This window comes from Tachyglossus aculeatus, chromosome 1, assembly GCF_015852505.1.
Source record: "Tachyglossus aculeatus isolate mTacAcu1 chromosome 1, mTacAcu1.pri, whole genome shotgun sequence".
NCBI classification, from domain to species: domain Eukaryota; kingdom Metazoa; phylum Chordata; class Mammalia; order Monotremata; family Tachyglossidae; genus Tachyglossus; species Tachyglossus aculeatus.
Genome location: NC_052066.1, coordinates 137,970,579 through 137,997,291, shown reverse-complemented (window position 1 = coordinate 137,997,291; position 26,713 = coordinate 137,970,579). Strand labels below are relative to the sequence as shown.

The 26,713-nt window shown below is 50.1% G+C and overlaps 1 protein-coding gene across 1 annotated transcript in view; it reads left to right on the top strand.

The window, feature by feature from the left end:
• Positions 1 to 2,425: 2,425 nt before the first annotated feature.
• BIRC6 (baculoviral IAP repeat containing 6) overlaps positions 2,426 to 26,713 on the top strand; it is a 367,036-nt gene continuing 342,748 nt past the window's right edge. Inside the window, 1 exon segment of the mRNA XM_038745922.1 lies at positions 2,426 to 2,864. Coding sequence (XP_038601850.1) covers positions 2,426 to 2,864 — 439 coding nt within the window.

Here is a 26,713-nt window from a genome sequence, read left to right as displayed (position 1 = left end):
ACATCTGACAAGGGGAGGAGCCGTGATTAGAACCCGTGAATAATAGTTATGGTGTTTGTTAAGCACGAATTATGTGCCAAGCCCTGTTGTAAGCGCTGCGGTAGATACAAGGTGATCAGGTTGTCCCACACGGGGCTCACAGACTTCATCCCCATTTTACAAATGAGGGAACTGAGGCCCAGAGAATAATAATAATAATCATAATAATAATAATACTGATGGTATTTGTTAAGCACTAACCATGTGCCAAGCCCTGTTCTAATCGCTGAGGTAGATACAAGGTGATCAGGTTGTCCCACGGGGGGCTCGCAGACTTCATTCCCATTTTACAGATGAGGGAACTGAAACCCAGAGAATAATAATAATACTAATAACAATGATGGTGATGGTATTTGTTAAGCACTAACTATGTGCCAAGCCCTGTGGTAAGCGCTGAGGTAGATACAAGGTGATGAGGTTGGCCCCACATTGGGCTCCCAGTGTTTATCCTCATTTGACAGATGAGGGCACTGAGGCCCAGAGAATAATAATAATAATAATAATAACAATGATGGTGATGGTATTTGTTAAGCACTATGTGCCAAGCCCTGTGGTAAGCGCTGAGGTAGATACAAGGTGATGAGGTTGTCCCCACATTGGGCTCCCAGTGTTTATCCCCATTTGACAGATGAGGGCACTGAGGCCCAGAGAATAATAATGATGATAATAATAATGCCGATGGTATTTGTTAAGCACTAACTACGTGCCAAGCCCTGTGGTAAGCGCTGAGGTAGATACAAGGTGATGAGGTTGTCCCCACATTGGGCTCCCAGCGTTTATCCCCATTTGACAGATGAGGGAACTGAGGCCCAGAGAATAATAATGATAATAATAATAATGCTGATGGTATTTGTTAAGCACTAACTACATGCCAAGCCCTGTGGTAAGCGCTGAGGTACATACAAGGTGATCAGCTTGTCCCACACGGGGCTCACAGACTTCATCCCCATTTTACAGATGAGGGCACTGAGGCCCAGAGAATGATAATGATAATGATGATGATGATGGTGGTGGTATTTGTTAAGCACTAACTACGTGCCAAGCCCTGTGGTAAGCGCTGAGGTAGATACAAGGTGATCAGATTGTCCCACACGGGGCTCACAGACTTCATCCCCATTTGACAGATGAGGGCACTGAGGGCCAGAGAATGATAATAATAATGATGATGGTGATGGTGGTGGTATTTGTTAAGCACTAACTACGTGCCAAGCCCTGTGGTAAGCGCTGAGGTAGATACAAGGTGATGAGGTTGTCCCCCCATGGGGCTCACAGACTTCATCCCCATTTGACAGATGAGGGCACTGAGGACCAGAGAAGGGAAAGGACTGGCCCCAAGCCTCACAGCTGAGCAGGGGATGAGCCCCCCACCACCTGGGCCCAACGGTCACGGCCCTGAGGAGAAGGGTCGAGGTGGGGGGGAGGGCGGGGGGTGAGGAGGGGCTGCGCGCGCCGACTCAGAGCGGGCGGGGCTTGGCGCGCGAGGACTCAGGGCGGGCGGGGATTGGCGCGCGAGGACTCAGGGCGGGCGGGGATTGGCGCGCGAGGACTCGAAGCGGGCGGGGCTTGGGGCGCGCCCACGCAAAGAGGGCGGGGCTTGGCGCGAGCCCACTAAAAGAGGGCGGGGCTTGGCGCGCGCCCACTCAGGGAGGGCGGGGCTTGGCGCGCGCGGACTCAGGGCGGGCGGGGATTGGCGCCCACTCAAAGAGGGCGGGGCTTGACGCCCACTCAAAAGAGGGCGGGGTTTGACGCCCTCGGACTCAGGGAGGGCGGGGCTCGGCGCGGGCCGACTCAGGGGGGCGGGGCTTGGAGCGCGCCGACTCAGATCGGGCCGGGCTCGGAGCGCGCGGACGCAGAGGGCGGGGCTCGGAGCGCGCGGACGCGGAGGGGGCGGGGCTTCCGCGCGCGGACTCAGGGAGGGCGGGGGCTTGGCGCGCGCCCACTCACTCCGAGCGGGCGGGGCTTGGCGCGCGTAGATCTAGAGGGCGGGGCTTCCGCGCGCCGACTCAGGGAGGGCGGGGCTTGGCTAGCGCCCACTCCGAGCGGGCGGGGCTTGGTGCGCGCGCCCACTCACTCCTAGGGGGCGGGGCTTGGCGCGCGCGCCCACTCAAAGAGGGCGGGGCCTGGCGCGCGCGGACCCAGGGCGGGCGGGGCCTGGCGCGCGCCGACCCCGAGCGGGCGGGGCCGGGCCCGCGCCCGCGCACGCTCGGCGCGGCGGCGTGCGTGCCCCGCTGTGCGTGCCCGGCGCGGCGGCGTCACTTCCGGCCGGCGCGGGTCGGCCCGGCCCCGTCCCCTCGTCCGTCCGTCGGTCGGTCCGTCAGTCCCTCCCGCCCGCCCGCCCGCCCGCCCGGTCAGTGGGTCGGCGGGTGGGGTCCCGGCCGGGCCCCGGATGGTGACGGGCGTCGGGGCCGCCCCTCCCGCTCCTCCCCCCGCCGCTCCTCCCGCGGGTCCTCCGGGGCCCGGCCCGATTGTGCCCGCCGGCGGGAAGATGGCGGCGGCGGCGGCGGGGTCGGCGGCGTCCGCGTCGTCTCCGCCTCACCCTCCGCCCGCTCCCGCTCCCCCTCCGCCGCCGTCGGCGGGCTGCTCGGGCTGGTCGGCGCGCTGGGGCTGCCGCCCGGCGGCCGCCGCGTCGTCGTCGTCGTCGCCGCCGTCGTCGGTCCCGGAGTGGTCGGTGGTGCGGGACGGCCGGCTGCGCGGGGACGCCGACGGGCTGCACAGCCTGGCCTACCACCCGGCGCTCAACGCCATCCTGGCCGTCACCGCCCGCGGGGACATCCGGGTCATCGACGGCACCTCCGGGGCCACCCTGCAGGCCTCCAAGCTCGCCGGTCAGTCGCCGCCCTCGCTCGCTCCATCCATCCATCGACCGTATTTACTGAGCGCTCACCGCGTGCAGAGCACTGCGCTAAGCGCTTGGGAAGGACGAGTGGCCCGCGCGGCGCCCCGGGACTACGCCGCGGTGATCGTTTACTAAGCGCTCACTACGCGCGAACCACCGTTCTCAGCGCCGGGGAGGTTGTGAGGTGATCAGGTGGTCCCACGGGGGGCTCGCAGCCTTCACCCCCATTTTACAGAGGAGGGAACTGAGGCCCAGAAAACAATAGTAATGATAATAATGGTATTTGTTAAGCGCTTACTATGTGCGAAGCTCTGTTCTAAGCGCTGGGGAGGTTACGAGGTCATCAGGCGGTCCCACGGGGGGCTCGCAGCCCTCACCCCCATTTTACAGAGGAGGGAACTGAGGCTCAGAGAATAGTGATATGTTTGTTAAGCGCTTACTATGTGCGAAGCTCTGTTCTAAGCGCTGGGGAGGTTACGAGGCGATCAGGTGGGCCCACGGGGGGCTCGCAGCCTTCACCCCCATTTTACAGAGGAGGGAACTGAGGCTCAGAGAATAGTGATATGTTTGTTAAGCGCTTACTATGTGCGAAGCTCTGTTCTAAGCGCTGGGGAGGTTACGAGGTCATCAGGTGGTCCCACGGGGGGCTCGCAGCCTTCACCCCCGTTTTACAGAGGAGGGAATTGAGGTCCAGAGAATAATAATAGTAATGATAATAATGGTATTTGTTAAGCGCTCACTATGTGCGAAGCACTGCTCTCAGCGCTGGGGAGGTTACGCGGTCATCAGGTTGTCTGGCGGGGGGCTCGCAGCCTTCACCCCCGTTTTACAGAGGAGAGAACTGAGGCTCAGAAAGTAATAATAATAATAATAATAATGGATTTGTTAAGCGCTTACTATGCGCGAACCACTATTCTGAGCGCTGGGGAGGTTACGAGGCGATCAGGTGGTCCCACGGGGGGCTCGCAGTCCTCATCCCCATTTTACAGAGGAGAGAACTGAGGGTTAGAAAATAATAATGATAATAATAATGGTATTTGTTAAGCGCTTACTATGCGCGAAGCACTGTTCTCAGCGCTGAGGAGGTTACGCGGTCATCAGGTGGTCCCACGGGGGGCTCACTCAGCGCTGGGCGGGAAGACAAGGTGATCGGGTGGTCCCTCGTGGGGCTCGCAGCCTTCACCCCCATTTTACAGAGGAGGGAACTGAGGCTCAGAGAATAGTGATATGTTTGTTAAGCGCTTACTATGTGCGAAGCACTGCTCTCAGCGCTGGGGAGGTTACGCGGTCATCAGGTGGTCCCACGGGGGGCTCGCAGCCTTCATCCCCACTTTACAGAGGAGGGAACTGAGGCCCAGAGAATAATAATAATGATAATAATGGTATTTGTTAAGCGCTTACTATGTGCGAAGCACTGTTCCAAGCGCTGGGGAGGTTACGCGGTCATCAGGTTGTCTGGCGGGGGGCTCGCAGCCTTCACCCCCGTTTTACAGAGGAGAGAACTGAGGCTTAGAAAATAATAATAATAATAATAATAATAATAATAATGGATTTGTTAAGCGCTTACTATGCGCGAACCACTATTCTGAGCGCTGGGGAGGTTACGAGGCGATCAGGTGGTCCCACGGGGGGCTCGCAGTCCTCATCCCCATTTTACAGAGGAGGGAACTGAGGCTTAGAATAATAGTAATAATAATAATGGCATTTATTAAGTGCTTACTATGTGCAAAGCACTGTTCTAAGCGCTGGGGATAATAATGATAATAATAATGGTATTTGTTAAGCGCTTACTATGCGCGAAGCACTGTTCTCAGCGCTGGGCGGGAAGACAAGGTGATCGGGTGGTCCCTCGGGGGGCTCGCAGCCTTCACCCCCATTTTACAGAGGAGGGAACTGAGGCTCAGAGAATAGTGATATGCTTGTTAAGCGCTTACTATGTGCGAAGCTCTGTTCTAAGCGCTGGGGAGGTTACGAGGTGATCAGGTGGTCCCACGGGGGGCTCGCAGCCTTCACCCCCATTTTACAGAGGAGGGAACCGAGGCCCAGAAAACAATAATAATGATAATAATGGCATTTGTTAAGCGCTTGCTATGTGCGAAGCACTGCTCTCAGCGCTGGGGAGGTTACGAGGTGATCAGGTGGTCCCACGGGGGGCTCGCAGCCTTCATCCCCATTTTACAGAGGAGGGAACTGAGGCCCAGAAAACAATAATAATGATAATAATGGCATTTGTTAAGCGCTTGCTATGTGCGAAGTACTGTTCCAAGTGCTGGGGAGGTTACGCGGTCATCAGGTTGTCTGGCGGGGGGCTCGCTGCCTTCACCCCCATTTTACAGAGGAGGGAACTGAGGCTCAGAAAGTAATAATAATAATAATAATAATGATAATAATGGATTTGTTAAGCGCTTACTATGCGCGAACCACTATTCTGAGCGCTGGGGAGGTTACGAGGTGATCAGGTGGTCCCACGGGGGGCTCGCAGTCCTCATCCCCATTTTACAGAGGAGGGAACTGAGGCTTAGAAAATAATAATGATAATAATAATGGTATTTGTTAAGCGCTTACTATGCGCGAAGCACTGTTCTCAGCGCTGGGCGGGAAGACAAGGTGATCGGGTGGTCCCTCGGGGGGCTCGCAGCCTTCATCCCCATTTTACAGAGGAGGGAACTGAGGCTTAGAAAATAATAATGATAATAATAATGGTATTTGTTAAGCGCTTACTATGCGCGAAGCACTGTTCTCAGCGCTGGGCGGGAAGACAAGGTGATCGGGTGGTCCCTCGGGGGGCTCGCAGCCTTCATCCCCGTTTCACAGAGGAGGGAACTGAGGCTCAGAGAATAATGATATATTTGTTAAGCGCTTACTATGTGCGAAGCACTGTTCTCAGCGCTGGGGAGGTTACGAGGTGATCAGGTGGTCCCACGGGGGGCTCGCAGCCTTCATCCCCATTTTACAGAGGAGGGAACTGAGGCTCAGAGAATAATAATAATAATGGTATTTGTTAAGCGCTTACTATGTGCGAAGCCCTGTTCTAAGCGCTGGGGAGATTACGAGGTGATCAGGTTGTCCCACGGGGGGCTCATAGTCCTAACCCCCGTTTAACAGAGGAGGGAACTGAGGCCCAGACAATAACCATAATAATAATGGTATTTGTTACACGTTTACTATGTGCGAAGCACTGTTAATAATAATAATAATAACAATAATGGTATTTGCTAAGCTCATACTACGGGCGAACACTGTTCTAAGCGCTGGGGAGTTTATTGAGGTGATCAGGTGGTCTCACGGGGGGCTCACAGGCTTCATCCCCATTTTACAGAGGAGGAAACTGAGGCCTAGAGAATAGTAATGGCATTTGTTAAGCGTTTACTATGCGCGAAGCACTGTTAATAATAATAATAATAATAATAATGGCATTGGTTAAGCGCCTACTATGTGCGAACACTGTTCTAAGTGCTGGAGAGGTTACGAGGTGATCAGGTTGTCCCACGGGGGGCTCACAGTCTTCATCCCCATTTTACAAAGGTAACTGAGGCCCAGAGAATGATAATAATAATAATGGCATTTGTTGAGCGCTTACTATGTGCGAACCACTGTTCTAAGCGCTGGGGAGGTTACGAGGTGATCAGGTGGTCCCACGGGGGGCTCGCAGTCTTCATCCCCATTTTACAGAGGAGGGAACTGAGGCCCATCCAATAACCATAATAGTAATGGCTTTTGTTACGCGTTTATTATGCGCAAAGCACTGTTAATAATAATAATAATAATGGTCTTTGCCAAGCGCATACTACGTGCGAACACTGTTCTAAGCTCTGGGGAGTTTATTGAGGTGAACAGGTGATCTCACGGGGGGCTCACAGGCTTCATCCCCATTTTACAGAGGAGGGAACTGAAGCCCAGACATAACCATAATAATAATGGCATTTGTTACACATTTACTATGCGCGAAGCAGTGTTAATAATAATAATGATAATAATAATAATGGCATTTGTTAAGTGCCTACTATGTGTGAACACTGTTCTAAGCTCTGGGGAGTTTATTCAGGTGATCTCACGGGGGGGCTCACAGTCTTCATCCCCATTTTACAGAGGAGGGAACTGAGGCCCAGAGAATAATAATAATAATGGCATTTGTTAAGCGTTTACTATGCGCGAAGCACTGTTCTAAGCGCTGGGGAGTTTACGAGGTGATCAGGTAGTCCCAAGGGGGGCGCACAGTCTTCATCCCCATTTTACAGAGGAGGGAACTGAGGCCCAGAGAATAATAATAATGATGATAATGGCATTCGTTAAGCGCTTACTATGTGCAAAGCACTGTTCTAAGTGCTGGAGAGGTTACAAGGTGATCAGGTGGTCCCACGGGGGGCTCACAGTCTTCATCCCCATTTTACAGATGAGGGAACTGAGGCCCAGAGAATAGTAATAATAATAATGGAATTTGTTAAGCGTTTACTATATGCGAAGCACTGTTAATAATAATAATAATAATAATAATAATGCATTTGTTAATTGCTTTCTATGTGCGAAGCACTGTTCTAAGCGCTGGGGAGAATACAAGGTGATCAGGTGGTCCCACGTGGGGCTTACAATCCCCATCTCCCTTTTAATAATAATAATGAGGGTATTTGTTAGGCGCTTATTAGGTGCCCGGCACTGTTCTAAGCGCTGGCATAGGTATAAGGTGGTCAGGTTGTCCCACTCAAGTTTCGTCATCCCCCTTTTATTAATAATAGTGAGAGTATTTGTTAAGCGCTTATTATGTGCCCGGCACTGCGCTAAGCGTTCGGTGTGGGGGGGAATACAAGGTGATCAGGTGGTCCCCCGTGGGGCTCGCAATCCTCATCCCCCTTTTAATAATAATAGTGAGGGTATTTGTTAAGCGCTTATTAGGTGCCTGGCACTGTTTTAAGCGCTGGCATAGGTATAAGGTGATCAAGTTGTCCCACTCACAGTTCCTCATCCCCTTTTTATTAATAATAACGAGGGTGTTTGTTAAGCGCTTAATAGGTGCCCAGCACTGTTCTAAGCACTCAGGGCAGGGGGGAATACAAGGTGATGAGGTGGGCCCCCGTGGGGCTCACAATCCTCATCCCTCTTCTAACAATAATAGGATATTTCTTAAGCACTTGTTAGGTGCCCAGCACTGTTGTAAGCGCTCGGGGAGGCGGGGGGATACAAGGTGATCAGGTGTTCCCCCCGTGGGCCTCACAATCCTCATCCCCGTTTTAATAATAATAGGGTATTTCTTAAGCGCTTATTAGTGCCCAGCACTGTTCTAAGCGTTCGGGGTGGGGGGGATACGAGGTGATTGGGTTCACAGCCCTTGTCCCCCTTTTAATAATAATAGTAATGGCATTTGTTAAGCGCCTACTAGGTCCCCAGCACTGTTCTAAGCGCTGGGATAGATATAAGGTGATCAGGTTGTCCCACTCACGGTCCTCATGCCCATTTTAATAATAATAGTGATGGTGTTTAAGTGCTTACTAGGTGCCAAGCACTGTTCCCCGGGCGCTGGGGGGATTCAAGGTGATCAGGCTTTCCCAGGTGGGGCTCACAGATTTAATCCCCCTTCTAATAATAATAGGGATGGTATTTGTTAAGCGCTTACTAGGTGCCCAGCACTGGTGCAAGTGCCGGGATGGATATGAGGTGATCAGGTTGTGCCACGTGGGGCTCACGGTCTTCATCCCCGTTTTGTAGTAATAATAATGACGACGATGGCGTTTGGTTAAGCGCTTACTAAATGCCAAGCCCTGTTTTAGGCGCTGGGGGGGATTCAAGGGGATCAGGTTGTCCCACGTGGGGCTCCCAGGCTTCATCCTCCTCTTAAAGATGAGGGAACTGAGACCCGGAGAAGGGTAGTGACCGCCCCACAGTCGTACAGCTGACAAGGGGCTGAGGCGGGATTAGAACCCCCAACCTGTGACTCCCAAATCCGGGCTCTTTCAGTTAAACCGCGCTGAAAGCGAAAGAGTGGGAGAGGCCAGCCCGGGAGCGGCAGGGAGGGAGGGATGGGCCCCTCTGGTGGTGCGCTGCGCTTTCCCCAGCGCTCAGCACAGTGGCCCGCGCTCAATCAGTGCGGTCGGAGGAGAAGAAGGGTCTGGCAGGGAGCCACCCAACGACTCCCTGGCCCCCCACCCAGCCCTCCCTCCCGCATTCATTCAGTCATTCATTCCATCGTATTTATTGAGCGCTTACTGTACGCAGAGCACTGGACTAACCCTCCCCTCCGTCCTCAGGCCCGGGGGTCAGCCCCCCCCCCGAGAAGGACCGGCCCGGCACCAGGGCCGCCCGACGCACGGTGATCATCATGATGATGGGATTTGTGTAGCGCTTACTCTGTGCTAAGCGTGGGGGGGGCAATCCTCTAGACTGGGAGCCCGTTGTTGGGTAGGGACCATCTCTATCTGTTGCCAGTTTGTACTTCCCAAGCGCTTAGTCCAGTGAGCGCTCAGTAAATACGATTGAATGAATGACTTGTACTTCCCAAGCGCTTAGGCCAGTGCTCTGCACCCAGTAAGCACTCAGTAAATACGACGGACTGAGTGAATAAATAGTACTTCCCCAGTGCTGTGCACACAGTAAGCGCTCAATAAAGACGACGGAATGAATGAACGATCCAAGCCAGTCGGGGCGGACACACAGTCCCTGGCCCCCGTGGGGCTCACAGTCTCATTCCCCATTTTACAGATGAGGGAACCGAGGCCCGCTGGACCGTAGGCCCGGGGCGGGTGGGGACTGCCTCTCTTTACTGCTGAATTGTCCTCTCCCAAGTGCTTAGTACAGGGCTCTGCACACGGTAAGCGCTCGGGAAATACGGTGGGGGTGACTGAGAGCGGAGTGACTTGCCCAAGGTCAGCTGGCAAGAGAGGTGGTGGGGCCGGGCTTAGAGGGCCAGTAGTCAGCAGTAGGGCCAGGTGGCCCTGGGGAGGGGAGGCGGGACCCCCGGGGCTGCCAATGGGCTTGAGCCCCCATCATCATCATCAATCGTATTTATTGAGCACTTACTATGTGCAGAGCACTGTACTAAGCGCTTGGGAAGTACAAATTGGCAACGTATAGAGACAGTCCCTACCCAACAGTGGGCTCACAGTCTAAAAGACTTTTAGACCAGGCTTTTGGTTGCCGTTGGCCCCCAGCCCCAAACCGACCGGCCCCAGGGTAGTCCTTCCCCGGGCCTAACCCAGGGAAACACCACGGGCCCCCGGGCAGATTTAGTAGTACTAATAATCATCATCGTAATCAGGGAATCTGTTAAGCGCCTACTATGTGCCAAGCACTAGTCTCAGCGCTGGGGGAGATACAGGGTAATCAGGTTGTCCCACCTGGGGCTCACAGGCTTCATCCCCGTTTTAACGGATGAAGGAACCGAGGCCCAGAGAAGTGAAGTGACTTGCCCAGAGTCCCACAGCTGACAAGTGGCAGAGCCGGGAGGAGAACGCATGACCTCTGACTCCCAAGCCCGGGCTCTTTCCACTAAGACACGCTGCTTCTCTAAGCGCTTGGTACAGCGCTCTCTGCCCACAGTAAGCGGTCAGTAAATACGATCGAATGAAATTCCGGCTTGGCCGCCTGCCTGCCCGCCCGCTGGCCCTGTCACCTGGAGCCAGTCACTTCTTCAGCACTTGGAGTTGTGCCTCATCTGTTGAATAATGACGATGGTATTTGTTAAGCGCCTACTAAGGTGCCAAGCACTGTTCTGAGTGCTGGGGGTGAATGAATACAGGTTGTCCCACTGAGGCACAGAGAAGTGAAGTGACTTGCCCAAGGTCACACAGCAGGCGAGTGGCAGAGGTGGGATTGCAACCCACGTCCTCTGACTCCCAAGCCTGGGCGCTTTTCAGTCCCTGTCCTCCCTCCTCCTCCTCCTCCTCCTCCTCCTCCTCCTCCGGGCCTCATATGGGATGGGGTTGGGTCCGACCAGATTGTCATGCAGCGTGGCTCAGTAGAAAGAGTATAGGCTTTGGAGTCAGAGGTCATGGGTTCAAATCCCGGCTCCACCAACTGTCAGCTGTGTGACTTTGGGCAAGTCACTTAACTTCTCTGTGCCTCAGTGACCTCATCTGAAAAGTGGGGATTAAAAGCTGTGAGCCCCCCATGGGACAACCTGATCATCTTGTAACCTCCCTAGCACTTAGAACAGTGCTTTGCACATACTAAGTGCTTAACAAATACCATCATCATCATTATTATTATTACCCCAGCGCTCGGTACAGTGCTTGGCATTTAATAATAATTGTGGTACTTGTAAAGTGCTGACCGTGTGCCAAGCACTGTTCTAAGCCCTGGGGGGAGATGCAAGTTAATCAGGTTGGACACCGTTCCTGTCCCACGTGGAGCTCCCAGTCATCATCCCCATTTGACAGGTGAGGTCACTGAGGCCCAGAGAAGAGATGGGACTTGCCCAAGGTCACACAACAGACAGGTGGCAAAGCCGGGATGAGAACCCAGGGCCTTCTTACTCCCAAGCCCTCCACTAAGTTGTAGCGCTGTATTGTGCTTCCCAAGCACTTACTAGAGTGCTCTGCGTGCAGTCAGCACTCAATACATGCGACTGAAAGAATGAATGAAGCCTCGCTGCTTCTCTTAGCAATTATTATTTATAACTTTATTATTCATTCCTAGAGCAGCATAGGTTTTTGTCATTGTGGGGATGGGGATAAAGATAAAGAGAAGCAGCGTGGCTCAGTGGAAAAGAGCCCGGGCTTTGGAGTCAGAGGTCATGGGTTCAAATCCCGGCTCTGCCAATTGTCAGCTGTGTGACTTGGGGCAAGTCACTTAACTGCTCTGTGCCTGTTACCTCATCTGTAAAATGGGGATTAAGACGGTGAGCCCCCCGTGGGACAACCTGATCACCTTGTAACCTTCCCAGCACTTAGAACAGTGCTTTGCACATAGTAAGTGCTTAATAAATGCCATTATTATTATTATTATTATATGTATAAAGAGATATATATGTGTATATTATACACACACACACGTATACACGTATATATACATATACACACATTGTACAGGATCTGTGATCTGGGCTAATAATGTCCAGTGATATAGGGAGAGTCGTTATAAGGGTGAATGTGGGTTGACGAATGAGGAAGGGGGTAGTCAGGCTCTGACTGAAATGATATTGTGGTGGGATTTGAAAGAGTTGGGGTGGTTCAAGACATAGTAGGTGGTTCAAAAGTGGCATTTAAACAGGTAAACGGAAGACGGATCTGGAATGAGTTTGGTTGCAAAGGAACGTGCTTCGTGAATGATCGGAATGGGGTTCTAATGATGTTTAGGTAACTGTTGAGAAACTTAATTTAAAGGTATATTTTCAAGACTAATGAGAATTAATGTCAAAGTAACCCGTCTTCTCTGATGAGAAGGTTAGGAGTGCGCTACGGCAGGGGCTCTGTAGAGGTTGAGTGGCACACACGTTCTGATTAGAGGGTCTGACCGCCCGAGCGTACGGACACACTTCGGTAAGTGGGATTCGTTGGAACTTGAGTGAGCACGGGCATCCTAACTGGCGTGAGTAAATAATCAAATTACCACATTTCTGATCAGTCGTTCGTTATGGGGTTTTCCCCCTTCTGGACTGTGAGCCCGCTGTTGGGTAGGGACCGTCTCTGTATGTTGCCAACTTGTACTTCCCAAGCACTTAGTACAGTGCTCCGCACACAGCGCTCAATAAATACGATTGAATGAGTGAGGTGTGTGGGGTATCCACGTGCGTACATCTGGATGATTAGAAAAGTCCACAGTTGGGTTTCGCATGTGCAGTGTACGTAAAGGAAGAAAGAAGAACCGGAGGTGTGGATATTTGTGACGGACAGACGGATGGATGGATAGTCGCTGTGGTGACTGTATTTGTGACAGATAGATATTTGCAGCGGTTAATGATGGGGATGTTTGAATAACGTGCATGTGCCTTTTAATTATCAGTGATTCTGAGGAGAAGATGGTGTAAGCAGAACCCGAGGGAGGGTGGTGGCAATAGTTGATGTGCATCAGTATTTTTTTAAGTTACCAGGGGGATGACCGTCGCCCACCTCGAACCCTTTAGTCTCCTCTTCGTCTTCATCCATCCACATCCCTCCCCTTCTTCAAGCACCTCCCCAAAAGACTTCTTCAGAGGCACTCCTTGATTAACCCTCTTGCCTTCCCAATTATGCTGTCCTGGCTTTTGTGTACTTTGTTTATTCTCTTGGGTGTATAATTTGTATTATCTGTCCTCTCTGTATTTGTCCATTTAGCTCCACTTTCTCCTCAGATCAGACGGTAAGCTCCTTAGGCAGGGTTGAAGTCTTCTGTTTCTTTTGACGGTTTACCACCTGCTTAGTCCAGATGCCCGGTAAATCCTGTCGATACTGGTAGCGATGGGTGCGTTTCAGCCTTTTGAATGGAGAGAAGGTAGTGGTGGGTGCGTTTCAGCCGTTTGGATGGAGAGAAGGTGGTTGAAGCTTTCTTATCTGTTAGGTGAGGGCTTAAGTCCACTTCCTGGAACCTGATTATCTGACGAGGTAGTAGTCTCTTTGACGTGAAGATTAATAAGCTTTTTGGGAGTTCAAAGCGTAGCACGCATGGGGCGACCCAGTAAGTACTCAATGACTTTGAATGCTAGAAAAATACATATCTTTTCAGTTTAATCAACCCCTGTATTATGTGTTTGTTCATGGATGGCTTGTTTGGGTATCGTGGTTCAGTGAAAGGACAATTTGGGAATTGGAAAATAGCGAGAGATCCGTGGTTCGGTGCTTGGCAGAACTGCATGGAGTTTCGGGGGTGTACGCATGTGTAGTGCTAGAATATTTGTAGATGGCTAGCGAGGAGGATTGCAGCGTGGCCTAGCGGAAACAGCACAGGCCTAGGAGTCAGAGGACCTGGGTTCTAATCCCAGCCCCGCCACCTGCCTGCCGTGTGACCTGGGGCAAGTCCGTTCAATTCTGTGCCTCAGTTTTCTCATCTGTAACCCCGAGATTCAATTCTTGTTCTTCCTCGCTACTTAGACTGTGAACCCTTTGTGGACCGGTACTGTGTCCAACGTAGTTAGCCTGTGTCCGTAGTTAGCCTGTGTCCGTCTCAGAGCTCAGTACAGTGCTTGGCGCAGAGTAAGCGCTTAATAGATACCACGAGTATCAGAGGCTGGAGGTATCCGTGTGCCAAGGATTCGGACGGGTGGAGATCTTCGGTTGCGGATGTGGGATCCCGAGGATCAGGTTGGATTGTGGTTTGTGTGTGCCTGTTAATAGATGACTGGGGCGGGGGGTGAGTGGATCGCAGAGCTTATATTATTAAATAGAGGGCGGGTCAGTTCCCTGATGAGTATCCGGAGCTGGGTAGGTAGAGATGTAAACGGATGGATCGGTGAGCGGTGAGGGTGGATGCAGTAGATGAGGGTGAATGCGTAAACGGCAGTTTTATAGCCGTCTGGGAAGAAGGATCTCTGGAAGGAGCCAGTGGTAGGAAATAACTCCAGGGGTGACCCTTAGGTCTCTTTCCGGCTAAGGCAAGTCAAGACGTTGTGCAGAGCTCTTAACTAAGCTCTTTGGGGAGTTAAGAACTTTACACTGTTATGGGAGCAGGGAAAGAGCAAGGGCCTGAGAATCAGAGGGACCTGGGTTCTAATCCAGGCCTCGCCCCTTGGATGCTCCGTGTGACCTTGGACGAGTTGCTTCACTTCTCGCGTACCTCACTTCCCTCCTCTGTAAACTGGGGATTAAGGCTGTGTGTGAGCCCTATGCGAGATGGGGACTGTGTCCAACCTGATTAGCTTGGGTCTGCCCCAGCGCTTTAGAGTGGTGCCTGGCACGTAGGAAGTGCCTAACAGGTGCCACTAAAAAAAAATAAACGATCAGGTGGGAAAATCTAAATACATAAATATGGATGACAGACACCAACATGAAAAGGTACACGAGAGCTCCTAAGGTTGTGTAGGAATGCTGTTGGCCTGTGAGAGGGGCTGGAGTCAGGTAGTGTGATTTAGAATCTGGCTTAATAGGGTAAAGAACTCCAACTCAGAGTCTCTCCTTTTCCAACACAAGCACTTTTGTTTTCATAATTCATAGCTGAAATGGGGGGAAGTGCATTTGGATAAGTAATAATAATAATTATTATTATTTGTGGTATTTGCTCAGCGCTTATTGTGCGCCAGGCACTCTGCTAAACGCTGGGGCGGTTCCAGAAATCGGGTTAGACTCAGCCCCCGTCCTACCCGGGGCTCACAGTCTTCATCCCCATTTTGCAGGTGTGGTAACTGAGGCCCAGAGAAGTGAAGTGACTCACCCAAGGGCAGACAAGTGGGGGAGCCGGTATCAGAACCCAGGACCACTTCTTCTCCAAATTGGCAAATAATAATGATTATGTTAAGTGCTTACTTTATGCCAAGCCCTGTAGTAAGCGCCGGGGTAGATGCAAGATAATCAGGTGATGTTCCCTGCCCCACATGGGGCTCACGGTGTAAGCAGTGGGGGAGAACAGGCAATGAATCCCCATTTTACAGATGAGCCAGTGGGCACAGAGAAGTTATGTGACTGGCCCAAGGTCACGCAGGAGGCAAGTGGCAGAGCCAGGATCAGAACCCAGGTGCTCGATTCCCAAACCTACGCTCTTCCGACTAGGCCACAATGCGTTTAGGTATTAACTGGGATTTCAGAAATTTGGAAGGTCAGAGAGTGACTGGTAACAAGGCAATAGATATTCATTTCCCCTTTCTCTTCTGCTCCAGCTCTGGAACTTCTGGAAGCTTTGACCAGAAGCAGTCAGCTCAGTGGAAAGAGCCCGGGCTTGGGAGTCAGAGGTCATGGGTTCAAATGCCGGCTCCGCCACTTGTCAGCTCTGTGACTTTGGCCAAGTCATATAACTTCTCTGTGCCTCAGTTACCTCATCTGTAAAATGGGGATGAAGACTGTGAGCCCCATGTGGGATAACCTGATCACCTTGTATCCTCCCCCAGCGCTTAGAACAGTGCTTTGCACATAGTAAGTGCTCAATAAATGCCATTATTATTATTATTCAACCGCTTGATCAAAGCCTTTTGTCTGAATTAAAGCTCAGACCTTAGCGTTACCCACCGCAAATGTTTCTCTGGATATTTTGTAGAGAAAGCTGGTTAGGCCAAGTTAAGCATTTGCAGTTCTAAAGCAGCAAATCAAATTCTGTGGGTGGAGTTCAGCCATCATCAGCCAACCTTTCCAATTATTCTTAATTTCTCCACTTCTTCGAATCAAGCCAAGCCAAAAGAACTCCAAATATAATAGCAGGGAAAGTCCAACTACACCTGGGAACCAGTGAAACTCGTTACTTCTCAGTGCGGTCTTTTCTGGGTTATCGACTATACAGTTGTGCTTACTTTTCTTCACTTACAGCTGGCACTTGGCTGGTGAACCGTGTAGTGCTTTCAATTCATCTCCCGGCTTTTGTGAATGGCACTTTTGGTATCAGAGGTCTTTCCTTCCCAGTGTGGAAGAAAAACTTCACAGACTCTACGTTGTGTTTAAAAAAGGGTATGTCAGAGACAGGTTTATTAGCTTCTCGCACTAGTAGGGAGTGGTGGTTGATGGGCAGAGTCTCCTCGGCTCGTCAAGGCCAGCTCAACTTCAAACCATTCAGAGTTTCTTGATATTGGTTGGTTGGTACAGCATTCGTAGTGATCAGAAGAGTACAATACAGAAATACTCTAGGATAAAAAAACAAACAAACTGGTAAGTAGGTTCAAAAGGTATCTCCGTCCAGCCCCAGGCCTGCTTTATTGTAGGTTCATTCATTCATTCAGTCGTATTTATTGAGCGCCTACTGTGTGCAGAGCACTGTACTGAGCGCTTGGGAAGTACAACCAATTATCAGCTGTGTGACTTTGGGCAAGTCACTGAACTTCTCTGTGCCTCAGTTCCCTCATCTGTAAAATGGGGATGAAGACTGTGAGCCCCCAGTGGGACAACCTGATCACCTTGTAACATCCCCAGCGCTTAGAACAGTGCTTTGCACATAGTAAGCGCTTAATAAATGCCATTATTATTATTATTACAAGTTGGCAACATTGAAGAGACGGTCCCTACCCAACAGCGGGCTCACAGTCTAGAAGGGGGAGACAGACAACGAAACAAAACAGATTAACAAAATAAAATAAATAGAATAAATATGTACAAGTAAAATAAATAAATAAATAGAGTAATAAGTATGTATAAACATATACATATATAAAGGTGCTGTGGGGAGGGGAAGGAGGTAAGGCGGGGGGTGGGGTGGGAGGGGGTAGGTGATTTGGTCCTACTGATAAGCAGGGCCAGGGGTCTTGATGAGTTGGAGGGAGTATTGCTAAGCTAAGAAGGGACAGAAGAAAGAAGATATGTTGTGTTATGTTTGCCGTGATTAGCGAGGCTCAGCAGTACTTGGGTTCCTTGTTATGAGTCAGTCAAGTAATCAAGCAGGCCTAGGGTTGAAACAGCTCCGAGGGGAAGGTCAGAGAGCAAAAAGGGGCAAATGCACGCCCTTGACCATTATGCTGCCACGCCGGTAAATTCCATTAAAGCCCTCTCAGGAAGTTCCCACTTGTATAATCTATTCAGAATATTTAGGTTTGGCCAATCTACCTCTCATTTTCCACCTCCCTCCTAGGACTTCAACTGGGTTGTAGTAACTGGTCTCTCCAGAGGCCCTAAGGTTTTGTCAAAAGTGCGGTAGCACAGAAGTTTGTGAATAATGGCCTCCTGGTGATCTCCGGGGGGCGGCGGGGTCAGACCTTTTCTGGCCCCTGAATTGGCCGGAGAGCCAGGAAAACAGGAAGTTTTCTGGGGGCGGTAGGTAACCCCACCCCTGGCTGGGATCCCTCTCTGGTCCCGAGCCAGCAAATCTCCGATCACTTCCTCCCGCTTCAGAAACAGGATGGGATGTGCTTCTCCTCTTCAGTTCCTCCGTTAACGAGGAAAATTGGTTCCCTAAAAAAGCGTACTCTCATAGCTTAGCGGCCCTGGGTTCTAATCCCGCCTCCGACACTCATCCGCCACCTGACCTTGGGCAAGTCACTTAGCTTTTGAGCCTCGGTTCCCTCACCTGTAAAACGGGAATTTGATTCCTGTTCTTCCTCCTACTTAGACTGCGAGCCCCATGTGGGACCTGATGATATTTTATGTGCCCAAGCACTTTAATGCTTAGTAAATACCACTATTATTGTTGTTACTTATCATAACTATTCTCTCACATCAGCTGACTCCCTGAACTTCTGTCTCATCTTTCTCACCATCAACCCCTTGCCCACATCCTTCCTCCAAAACTCCCTCCTCGTCATATCCGGCAGACATCTCCCCGCCCCCAACCGCCCACTCTCCCCACCTTCAAAGCCATACTAAAATCATATAACCTACAAGAGGCCTTCCCTGACTAAGTTCTATTTCCCCGTCCAAACCCTCCCTCCGTCGCCTCCGTGCTTAGGTGTGTACCCCTTAATTATTTTGATGTTCATCCTTCCCCCAGGCCCACTGCACTGGTGTACGTAGCTGTCTGTAATTTATTTAAATACCTGTGTCCCCCTCTGGACCGTAAGGTCCTTGCGGGCAAGGATCATGTGTGCAGGCTTTCGTGTTGTACTCTCCCAAGGGCTACACTACTCTGAACGCACTCAATAAATGCCACTGTTTGATGATCAAAAGTAGTGTCTGTGGTAGCAGATTGACATTAGAGGGTGGCTCTGCGGATGCTCATCTCCTCATAGGCGTACGTGTAGACTACTGATTTTTGCGTTTTGTCGTTGGTGGATTTCTACACGTGGAAATTGATCTGTTTTGTAGGTTGTGTATTGGATAGATGAGTCAATCGTAGTTATTGAGCACTTACCGTGCTCAATTATTTATTATTTCGTTATTGAGCACTTACCGTTTGCAGAGCACAGTACTAAGCACCTGGGAGAATACACTGTTACAGAGTCGGTAGACATGCTCATTGCCCACAAGGAGCTTACAGTCTAGAGGAGTATATTGAAAAAGTTTGGTAAGGTAGCGGGTTTTGTGGTGGAATATGCTCCTTAATCCTTAAAGGCCACAAGGTGATAATGAGGAAAGCTAGGTTAGGGTTACTGTCAGTATCAAAGGAGAGTGCCTATTATGCCCAGAGAACTCGAGAAAATGCTTGGGGAACAAACACAGTTTTAGGTAAATGAAAATAAGTCAGTCACTTAGTCACTGTGTCCTCAGGCTTACAATGAGAGAGAGAGAGGGAGGGAGAGAGAGAGACACACACACACATACAACACGAACAGATATCCCATTTATTATCACTGAGCACCGAGGTGCCAAGTACTGTACTCAGCACCAGTGTAGATACAAGATAATCAGGCCAGACAAGGTCCCTGTCCCTCATGGGGTTCACAGTCAAAGTAGGAAGGAGAACAAGTATTGAATCCCCATTTTACAGATGAGGAAACTGAGGCTTAGAGAACTTAAGTGACTTGCCCCAGGTCACGCAGCAGGCAAACGGTGGAGGCGGAATTAGGACCCTGGTCCTCTGGCTCCCAGGCCCGTGGCTCTTTCCACTAGGCCACACTGCTTCTCGCTGTTTCCCGCTCGACTTCCCAGTCGACGTAAATGGACGAGTATATGCCATGGTTAAGAGAGGATTTAAATGCGTTCGAATGAATAAATAACCAAATAATTAAATTGAAGAATACTCATCCTGTTGATGGAATGGCATGATTTGGAAGGTGGGGCATTAATGGTACAGTGCTCTGCACACAGTAAGCGCTCAGTAAATACGACTGAATGAACAGCGTTTCCAAGGGAGGTGGCGTTTTAAGCGGGCTGTAAAGGAGGTAATAGATGGAGTCGGGCAAAGCTGAGAGGAGGCGGGGCGGATTGCAGGAGGGTGGGGGCCGTTGCCCAAAGTGAAGCAGCATGGCCTGGTGGATAGAGCACGGGCCCGGGAGTCGGAAGGTCCTGGGTTCTAATCCTAGCTCTGCCACTTGTCTGCTGTGTGGCCTTGGGCAAGTCACTGCTCTGTGCCTCAGTTGCCTCTTCTGTAAAATGGGGATTGAGACTGGGAGCCTTATGTGGGACAGGCACTGCGTCCAACCCGATTTGCTTGTCTTCTCCCCCTCCCTCCCCAAGCGCTTCGTATAGTGCCTGGCATGTAGTAAGTGCTTAACAAACACCATAAAAAAAGCAAATCCTAAAAGGGTAATACTAAAGTATGTTAACTTATGACAATTCACCCTCGGGAGCTGTCGTATTTCTCCTTTCTCTACAGTCACCTGTACGATAATGCAAGTCTCCTGCCCAAGCCGTTGCTGTCATCTCTTGCAAACACCTGCATTCCAGAAACAAACGCATGCATTGCATCATTATCATCCCAAGCAGCATTTATTTCAATACCCACTACATGTGGAGCACTGAACAAAGTGCTGGGGATACACACCCTACAATCTTCCTTGTACCACATACCCATTAGCAGTCTTCTAATTACCCACGAATAAGCCCGTAAATATCTGCAGACCTCCCCAGTGATCTGTGGCCCACTGCAGAACACATCACTGACTGCAGAGAGAAGCCTAGCGGAAGGCTTAAATAGGCTGGGGAGTCAGAGGGCCTGGGTTTTGATCCTAACCTCTGCCAGTTGCTTGCTGTGTGACCTTGGGCGAGTCGCTTTACTTTTCTGGGCTTCAGTTTCCTCAACTGTAAAATAGGGATTCAGTCCTACTCCCTTCTACTAAGACCGCGAGCCCCATTTGAGACGGGGGCAGAGTCCCATCCGATTGACTCCTATCGACCCCTGCCCTTAGGACGGTGTTCGACACATAGTAAGTGCTTAATGAATACAATAAAAAAAGAGTAATAAGTCGCTCATTATCTACAGAGCCCCGTTTTTGGCTGCAAGTTACTTTTGAAGGCCCAGATAGCGGACACATTAAGACAGAATCCATTAACTGGTGTGGGTATCTGCTGTCACGTAATAAAATAGTAATAATGATAGTATTTGTTAAGTGCTTATCAAGTGCCAAGGACTGTTCTACGTGCTAGGGTGTATACAAGGTAAGCAGATTGTCTCAAGTGGGGCTCACAGTCTTCATCTCCATATTAAAGATGAGGTAACTGAGGCCCAAAGAAGTGAGGTGGCTTGCCCAAGGTCACACAGCAGACAAATGGCAGAGCCTGAATTAGAACCCAGGTCCTTCTGATTCCCAGGCCCGTGCTCTATCGACTAGACCACACTACCTCTCAACATATCAATAGTCACAAATGGTGGGAGCCCTAGGATAAGAGAAGATAATAGTAATAATCATAATGATGGTATTTAAGCACTTACTATGTGCAGAACACTGTTCTAAGTGCTGGGGGGGGGGTACAGGGTGATCAGATTGTCCCACGTTGGGCTCACAATCTTAATCCCCATTTTCCAGATGAGGGAACTGAGGCCCAGAGAAGTGAAGTGACTTGCCGAAAGTCACACAGCTGACAAGTGGCGGAGCCGGGATTCGAACCCATGAGCTCTGACTCCCAAGGCTGGGCTCTTTCCACTGAGCCACGCTGCTTCTCTGTTGAGACTTGAATGAAGATACCAGAGTGAAATGTCAGGACAGATGAGTAATCTGTATGTACACTCAAGTGGTAGAGGTGGATGTTGTTTCGATAGAAGCTCTGTGCATTGGGAAGTAGGTGGGGCAGGCTTACTGCAGGTGGTGGGGTTTTAGGAGATCTCTGAAGATGGAGAGGGCCGAGAGATTTGGAGGGGAGGGGGTGCCAGACCCGGGGACCTGCGTGGACAAGGAGAGGCGAGAGGAAGAGACACTTTTAAATAGGCATGGAAGGATCTTGGGGAGTTGGGGGTGGACGAGAGCCGGCTTTTAAAATGGAAAAAGTTGGGGGACAGCCTTGAAGCCAGCGTTAAGAAGCGTGATGTGTGTGAAGAGCGGGAGCCATTGGAGACCCGTGAGGAGATCATCATCATCAATCGTATTTATTGAGCGCTTACTGTGTGCAGAGCACTGTACTAAGCGCTTGGGAAGTAAGTGCTTACTCTGTGCCAGAGCACTCTGTGACTAGCTGGGAGGGATAGAAGACAAGTAGACTGGGCCCTGTCCTTGTCCCACATGGGGCTCAAAAATGTAAGAGGTAGGGTGAGCATTTCGCGGATAAGGAGGCAGGCACAGAGATTCATTCATTCAGTCGTATTTATGGAGCGCTTACTGTGTGCAGAGCACTGAACTAAGCGCTTGGGAAGTACAAGTTGGCAGCATATAGAGACGGTCCCTACCCAACAACGGGCTCACAGGCTAGAAGGGGGAGACAGACAGCAAAACAAAACATGTAGACAGGTGTCAGAATCGTCAGAATAAATAGAATTATAGCTATGTGCACGTCATTGACAAAATAAAGACAGTAGTAAATATGTACAAGTAAAATAAATAGAGTAATAAATCTGTACAAATATACGCAAGTGCTGTGGGGAGGGGAAGGAGGTAGGGCGGGGGATGGGGAGGAGGAGAGGAAAAAGGGCGCTCAGTCTGGGAAGGCCTCCTGGAGGAGGTGAGGTCTCGCTATGGAGAGACCTGCATAAGGAAGCGTCAGAGGCCATTGACAGAACTGGGAGTAGACCCTGGATCCCCTGACTTTCATTAGGCCCCCCTGCCTTCCGCCCGTGGGCCGTTAGGGTCAATCAGGAGTCCTCAAAACTGGAAACTGGATCGTGCCTCCATGTTGGGCTTATCATCATCATCATCATCAATCGTATTTATTGAGCGCTTACTATGTGCAGAGCACTGTACTAAGCGCTTGGGAAGTACAAATTGGCAACATATAGAGACAGTCCCTACCCAACTGTGGGCTCACAGTCTAAAAGGGGGAGACAATCCCTCTCTGAATATCCAGGAGTTGGCTTATAGTAATGACCCCTCATTTTTGGTATCTTGAAAATGCAGTCAGGAGAAACCCCAAGAACGGAGACGAAAAGAGTTCTAAGGACGGTAGAGTCAATACGCTTCAGACTTTGCACTGCCCTCAGACACTGCCCTGGATTTCCTTCATGGCATCAGTTTCAAACATACACACACAGGCACATGGAGGCACATTTTATTGGTGGGATGATTGAAATACAACGTGAGGATACAGTATAAGCTCTTGTCAGGTAAAGTTCTGTGTTGTCAGTGGTCCTGTGAATAAAACGGCCCGAAGTGAACCCTGCTGCCTGAATAAGGTTCATCTGAGTGGCCTTGTCCAACTGCTTCTGTTGCATTTAGAATCTCCTTTCCTCTCCCCCGCCACCACCCTCCTTCCATCAGTCCTTGCTTCTCCTTTATTGAGCCGCAGCAAGGGCAACTGTTGGTCTTGCGAAAATACGACTACGGCGGCATTCCAGTGATCACTGATTTATGGGAGTGAGGCAGGTGTCTTGTTTTTTTTTGAAACTCAGCATTAAATACAGGGTGTACCATTTGCATTTAGTCAAGCTCGACTGGTTGTTTTTCTCTCCTCCTATGGAAAATAGTTTAGGGTGGGAACTTGTTGAAAATAAGCACTGCGTCTAGATGGCCTTGGGCCACCCAGTTTGTGTAACAAATTGAAACAAGTTGGAAGCCGGAATGGTAGCAGTTCATCGAGGAGAGTAGCCCAGGGAGTCGTTTGGAGAGACATAACGGATTCCCACTAGAGTGGAGGAGTTGGAGAGAATTTTGGCAGTGAGCTCATTGCGGGCCGGGAATGTGTCAGTTGTTGTAGCCTACTCTCCCAAGTGCTTAACACAGTTCTTTGCACACAGTAAGCGCTCAGTAAATACAAATGAGCCAACGAAAGGGTAGCACAGTGTAATCCGGTGACCTACAGACATTCTGAGAATGACCACTACCACCAGTGATTTTTCCCACCGTTTTCAAAGCATAAATTGGGTCCCCGTTCTAGGGTGACGGCCTGGTCGTTATTTTTCGGTCTGCCAAGACGTCTAGGTCTCGCCCTGCCGAAATATCCCAAGAGCTGATAAAGAGTAATCTGTAGATGTGGTCCTTGCTCGAAGCACCGCAACCGATTTGGAAGTTGGTCTGTTCGGTTAGTGAATGTGTTCGGAACTTCACCCGTTTCTGAGAATTGAGCTGAACTGCAACTGCAGAAGTGGTCCTGATTTATTTGTTTTCAAACATGAGAGAAAGGACTCTTGACCTCAGCTGAATGAGAAATAATCTCCCCCGAAATAATAATAATAATGATGGCATTTATTAAGTGCTTACTACGTGCAAAGCACTGTTCTAAGCGCTGGGGAGGTTACAAGGTGATCAGGTTGTCCCATGCGAGGCTCACAGTCTTAATCTCCATTTTCCAGATGAGGTAGCTGAGGCACCGAGAAGTTAAGTGACTTGCCCAAAGTCACACAGCTGGCAATTGGCGGAGTTGGGATTTGAACCCATGACCTCCGACTCTAAAGCCCAGGCTCTTTCCACTGAGCCACGCTGCTTCTCTAGAAGCAATAGTCTCTTGGTACTTGGTACTCAATAAATAGTCTCTTGGTACTTTAAAGAGATGCGGCACACACCTCGGGGGGCCGGGCGAGACCCCCAATTCCACAGTCCCATGGTGGATTCAATATGATAGCCCAGAAACGAACCCTTCCCAGATTATTTCAAAGGTGTCAGGTGTGATGATTGAAAGCAATTTCCTGCATAGTTTTTTCTCTTTGACATTTGTAGTCTGCTTCAGAATGTTCATTCTGCCTATGCTGTGGCTAAAGTCTGAGGATTTTGCAGGCTGAAAGCACTTTTTTTCTACTGTCCATCTTATGGCCATTTTCCTGCCTATGTTTTCTTTTTTTTTTTTTAAATGGCATTTCTTAACGGCTTACAATGTTACGCACTGTCCGAAGTCCTGGGGTAGATACAAGCTAATCAGGTTGGACACAGTCCGTGTTCCACACGGGGCTCAAACTCTTAATCTCCATTTTTCGGACGAGGTAACTGCGGCACAGAGAAGTGAAAGGACTTACCCATGGTCGCACAGCAGACACGTGGCAGAGCCAGGGTTAGAACTGAGGGCCTTGTGGCTGTGCTCTATCCACTAGGCCATGCTGCTTGTCATCTCTTCCAAAGGGTGGCCGGGTGAAGGAGGAGGATTGGAAAGCTCAACCAGGCCATTTAGTAGCACAGGGGAAAGGTTTTGTGGGAAAGGAGGATGAAGGAATGTGGCCTAATGGAAGGAGCCCCACCCTGGCATTCATTGGATTTGGGTTCTAATCCTGGCTCTGTGACGTGGTTCTCCTCCGTGACCTTGAGCAAGTCACTTCTGTGCCTCAGCTTCCTCATAATAATAATAATAATAATAATAATAATAATAATAATAATAATGATGATGATGGCATTTATTAAGCGCTTACTATGTGCAAAGCACTGTTCTAAGCACTGTGGAGGTTACAAGATGATCAGGTTGTCCCACGGGGGGCTCACAGTCTTAATCCCCATTTTACAGATGAGGTAACTGAGGCCCAGAGAAGTGAAGGGGCTTGCCCAAAGTCACACAGCTGACAGCTGACTGAACCCATGACCTCCGACTCCAAACCCCTTGCTCTTTCTACTTAGCCACACTGCTTCTCATCTGTAAAATGGGGAGTAAATCCCACCCCCTTGGCTTAAACTGTGAGCCCCATGTGGGGCTGGGTCCCACCTAGATATCATGTATGTATCTCATGGCTCAGTGGAAGGAGTTTGGAGTCAGAGGTCAGAGGTTCAAATCCCGGCTCCGCCACTTGTCAGCTGTGTGACTTAGGGCAAGTCACTTAACTTCTCTGGGCCTCAGTTACCTCATCTGTAAAATGGGGATTAAGACTGTGAGCCCCCCCGTGGGACAACCTGATCACTTTGTAACCTCCCCAGCACTTAGAACAGTGCTTTGCATATAGTAACGCTTAATAAATGCCATCAATCAATCAATCAATCGTATTTATTGAGCGCTTGATTGATTGATTGATGGCATTTATTAAGCGTTATTATTATAATTATTATTATCATTATTATGTCTCTATCCCAGTGTTTAGTAGAGTGCTTGCCACATAGTAAGTGTGTAACAAAGTGATTAATTAAACTTTTTTTTTTACTAAAACACCCCTTTTATTTGGTTAGCAATTGTATTATCTCCATCATCTCTCCATCTACCACTGCTGATAACTTAAAGGTTTACATTGAAGTGCTTCTTTATTTACTAAATTTTGTAGGGCAAGACTGTCGTATATTTAATTTGGAAAGGGGATGCACAGCCCGGGTAGGAAGAGAAATGGTGCTATCTTCCCCCGCATTCCCTTCGGAGAAGTGAGTTGGGAGAGGGGGCCGCTAGGCAGACCACTAGGGTGTTTTCAGGGGACGATTGAAAAACAGAGTCTCTTTCCCTGCCCTCGGACCGTACGATCTGTTGGGGGAGGCCAGGCACACAGGTATTGAATACATTAACTAGAAAAGGAGTAAAAGCACAATCCCAACCGGTAAAATAGAAAGAGAACAGCATGGCCCCTCGTGGATGGAGCACCTGTCTGGGAGTCAGAAGGTCCTGGCCTATAATTCTGGCTCTGCCGCGTGACCTTGGACAAGTCACTTCACTTCTCAGTTCCCTCACCCGTGGGGACTGATCCTGTGAGCCCCAAGTGGGACAGGGACTGTGTCCAACTCAATTTGCTTGTAATCCACCGCAGCTCTTAGTGCCTAGTAAGCGCCTAACGAATGCCAGCATCATTATTATTTCTACAAAGAATAAGCGGAAACTCTGCAATCTGCAGCACAGAGTCCTGTCCTATTCTCCTTGTTGCTTGCAGCCTTAAGGCCCTAGTACAGTGCTGTGCACATAGCAAGCACTCAATAAATGCTATTTATTGAGTATTGTTCTGTGGTAGCTTTGAAGCCCC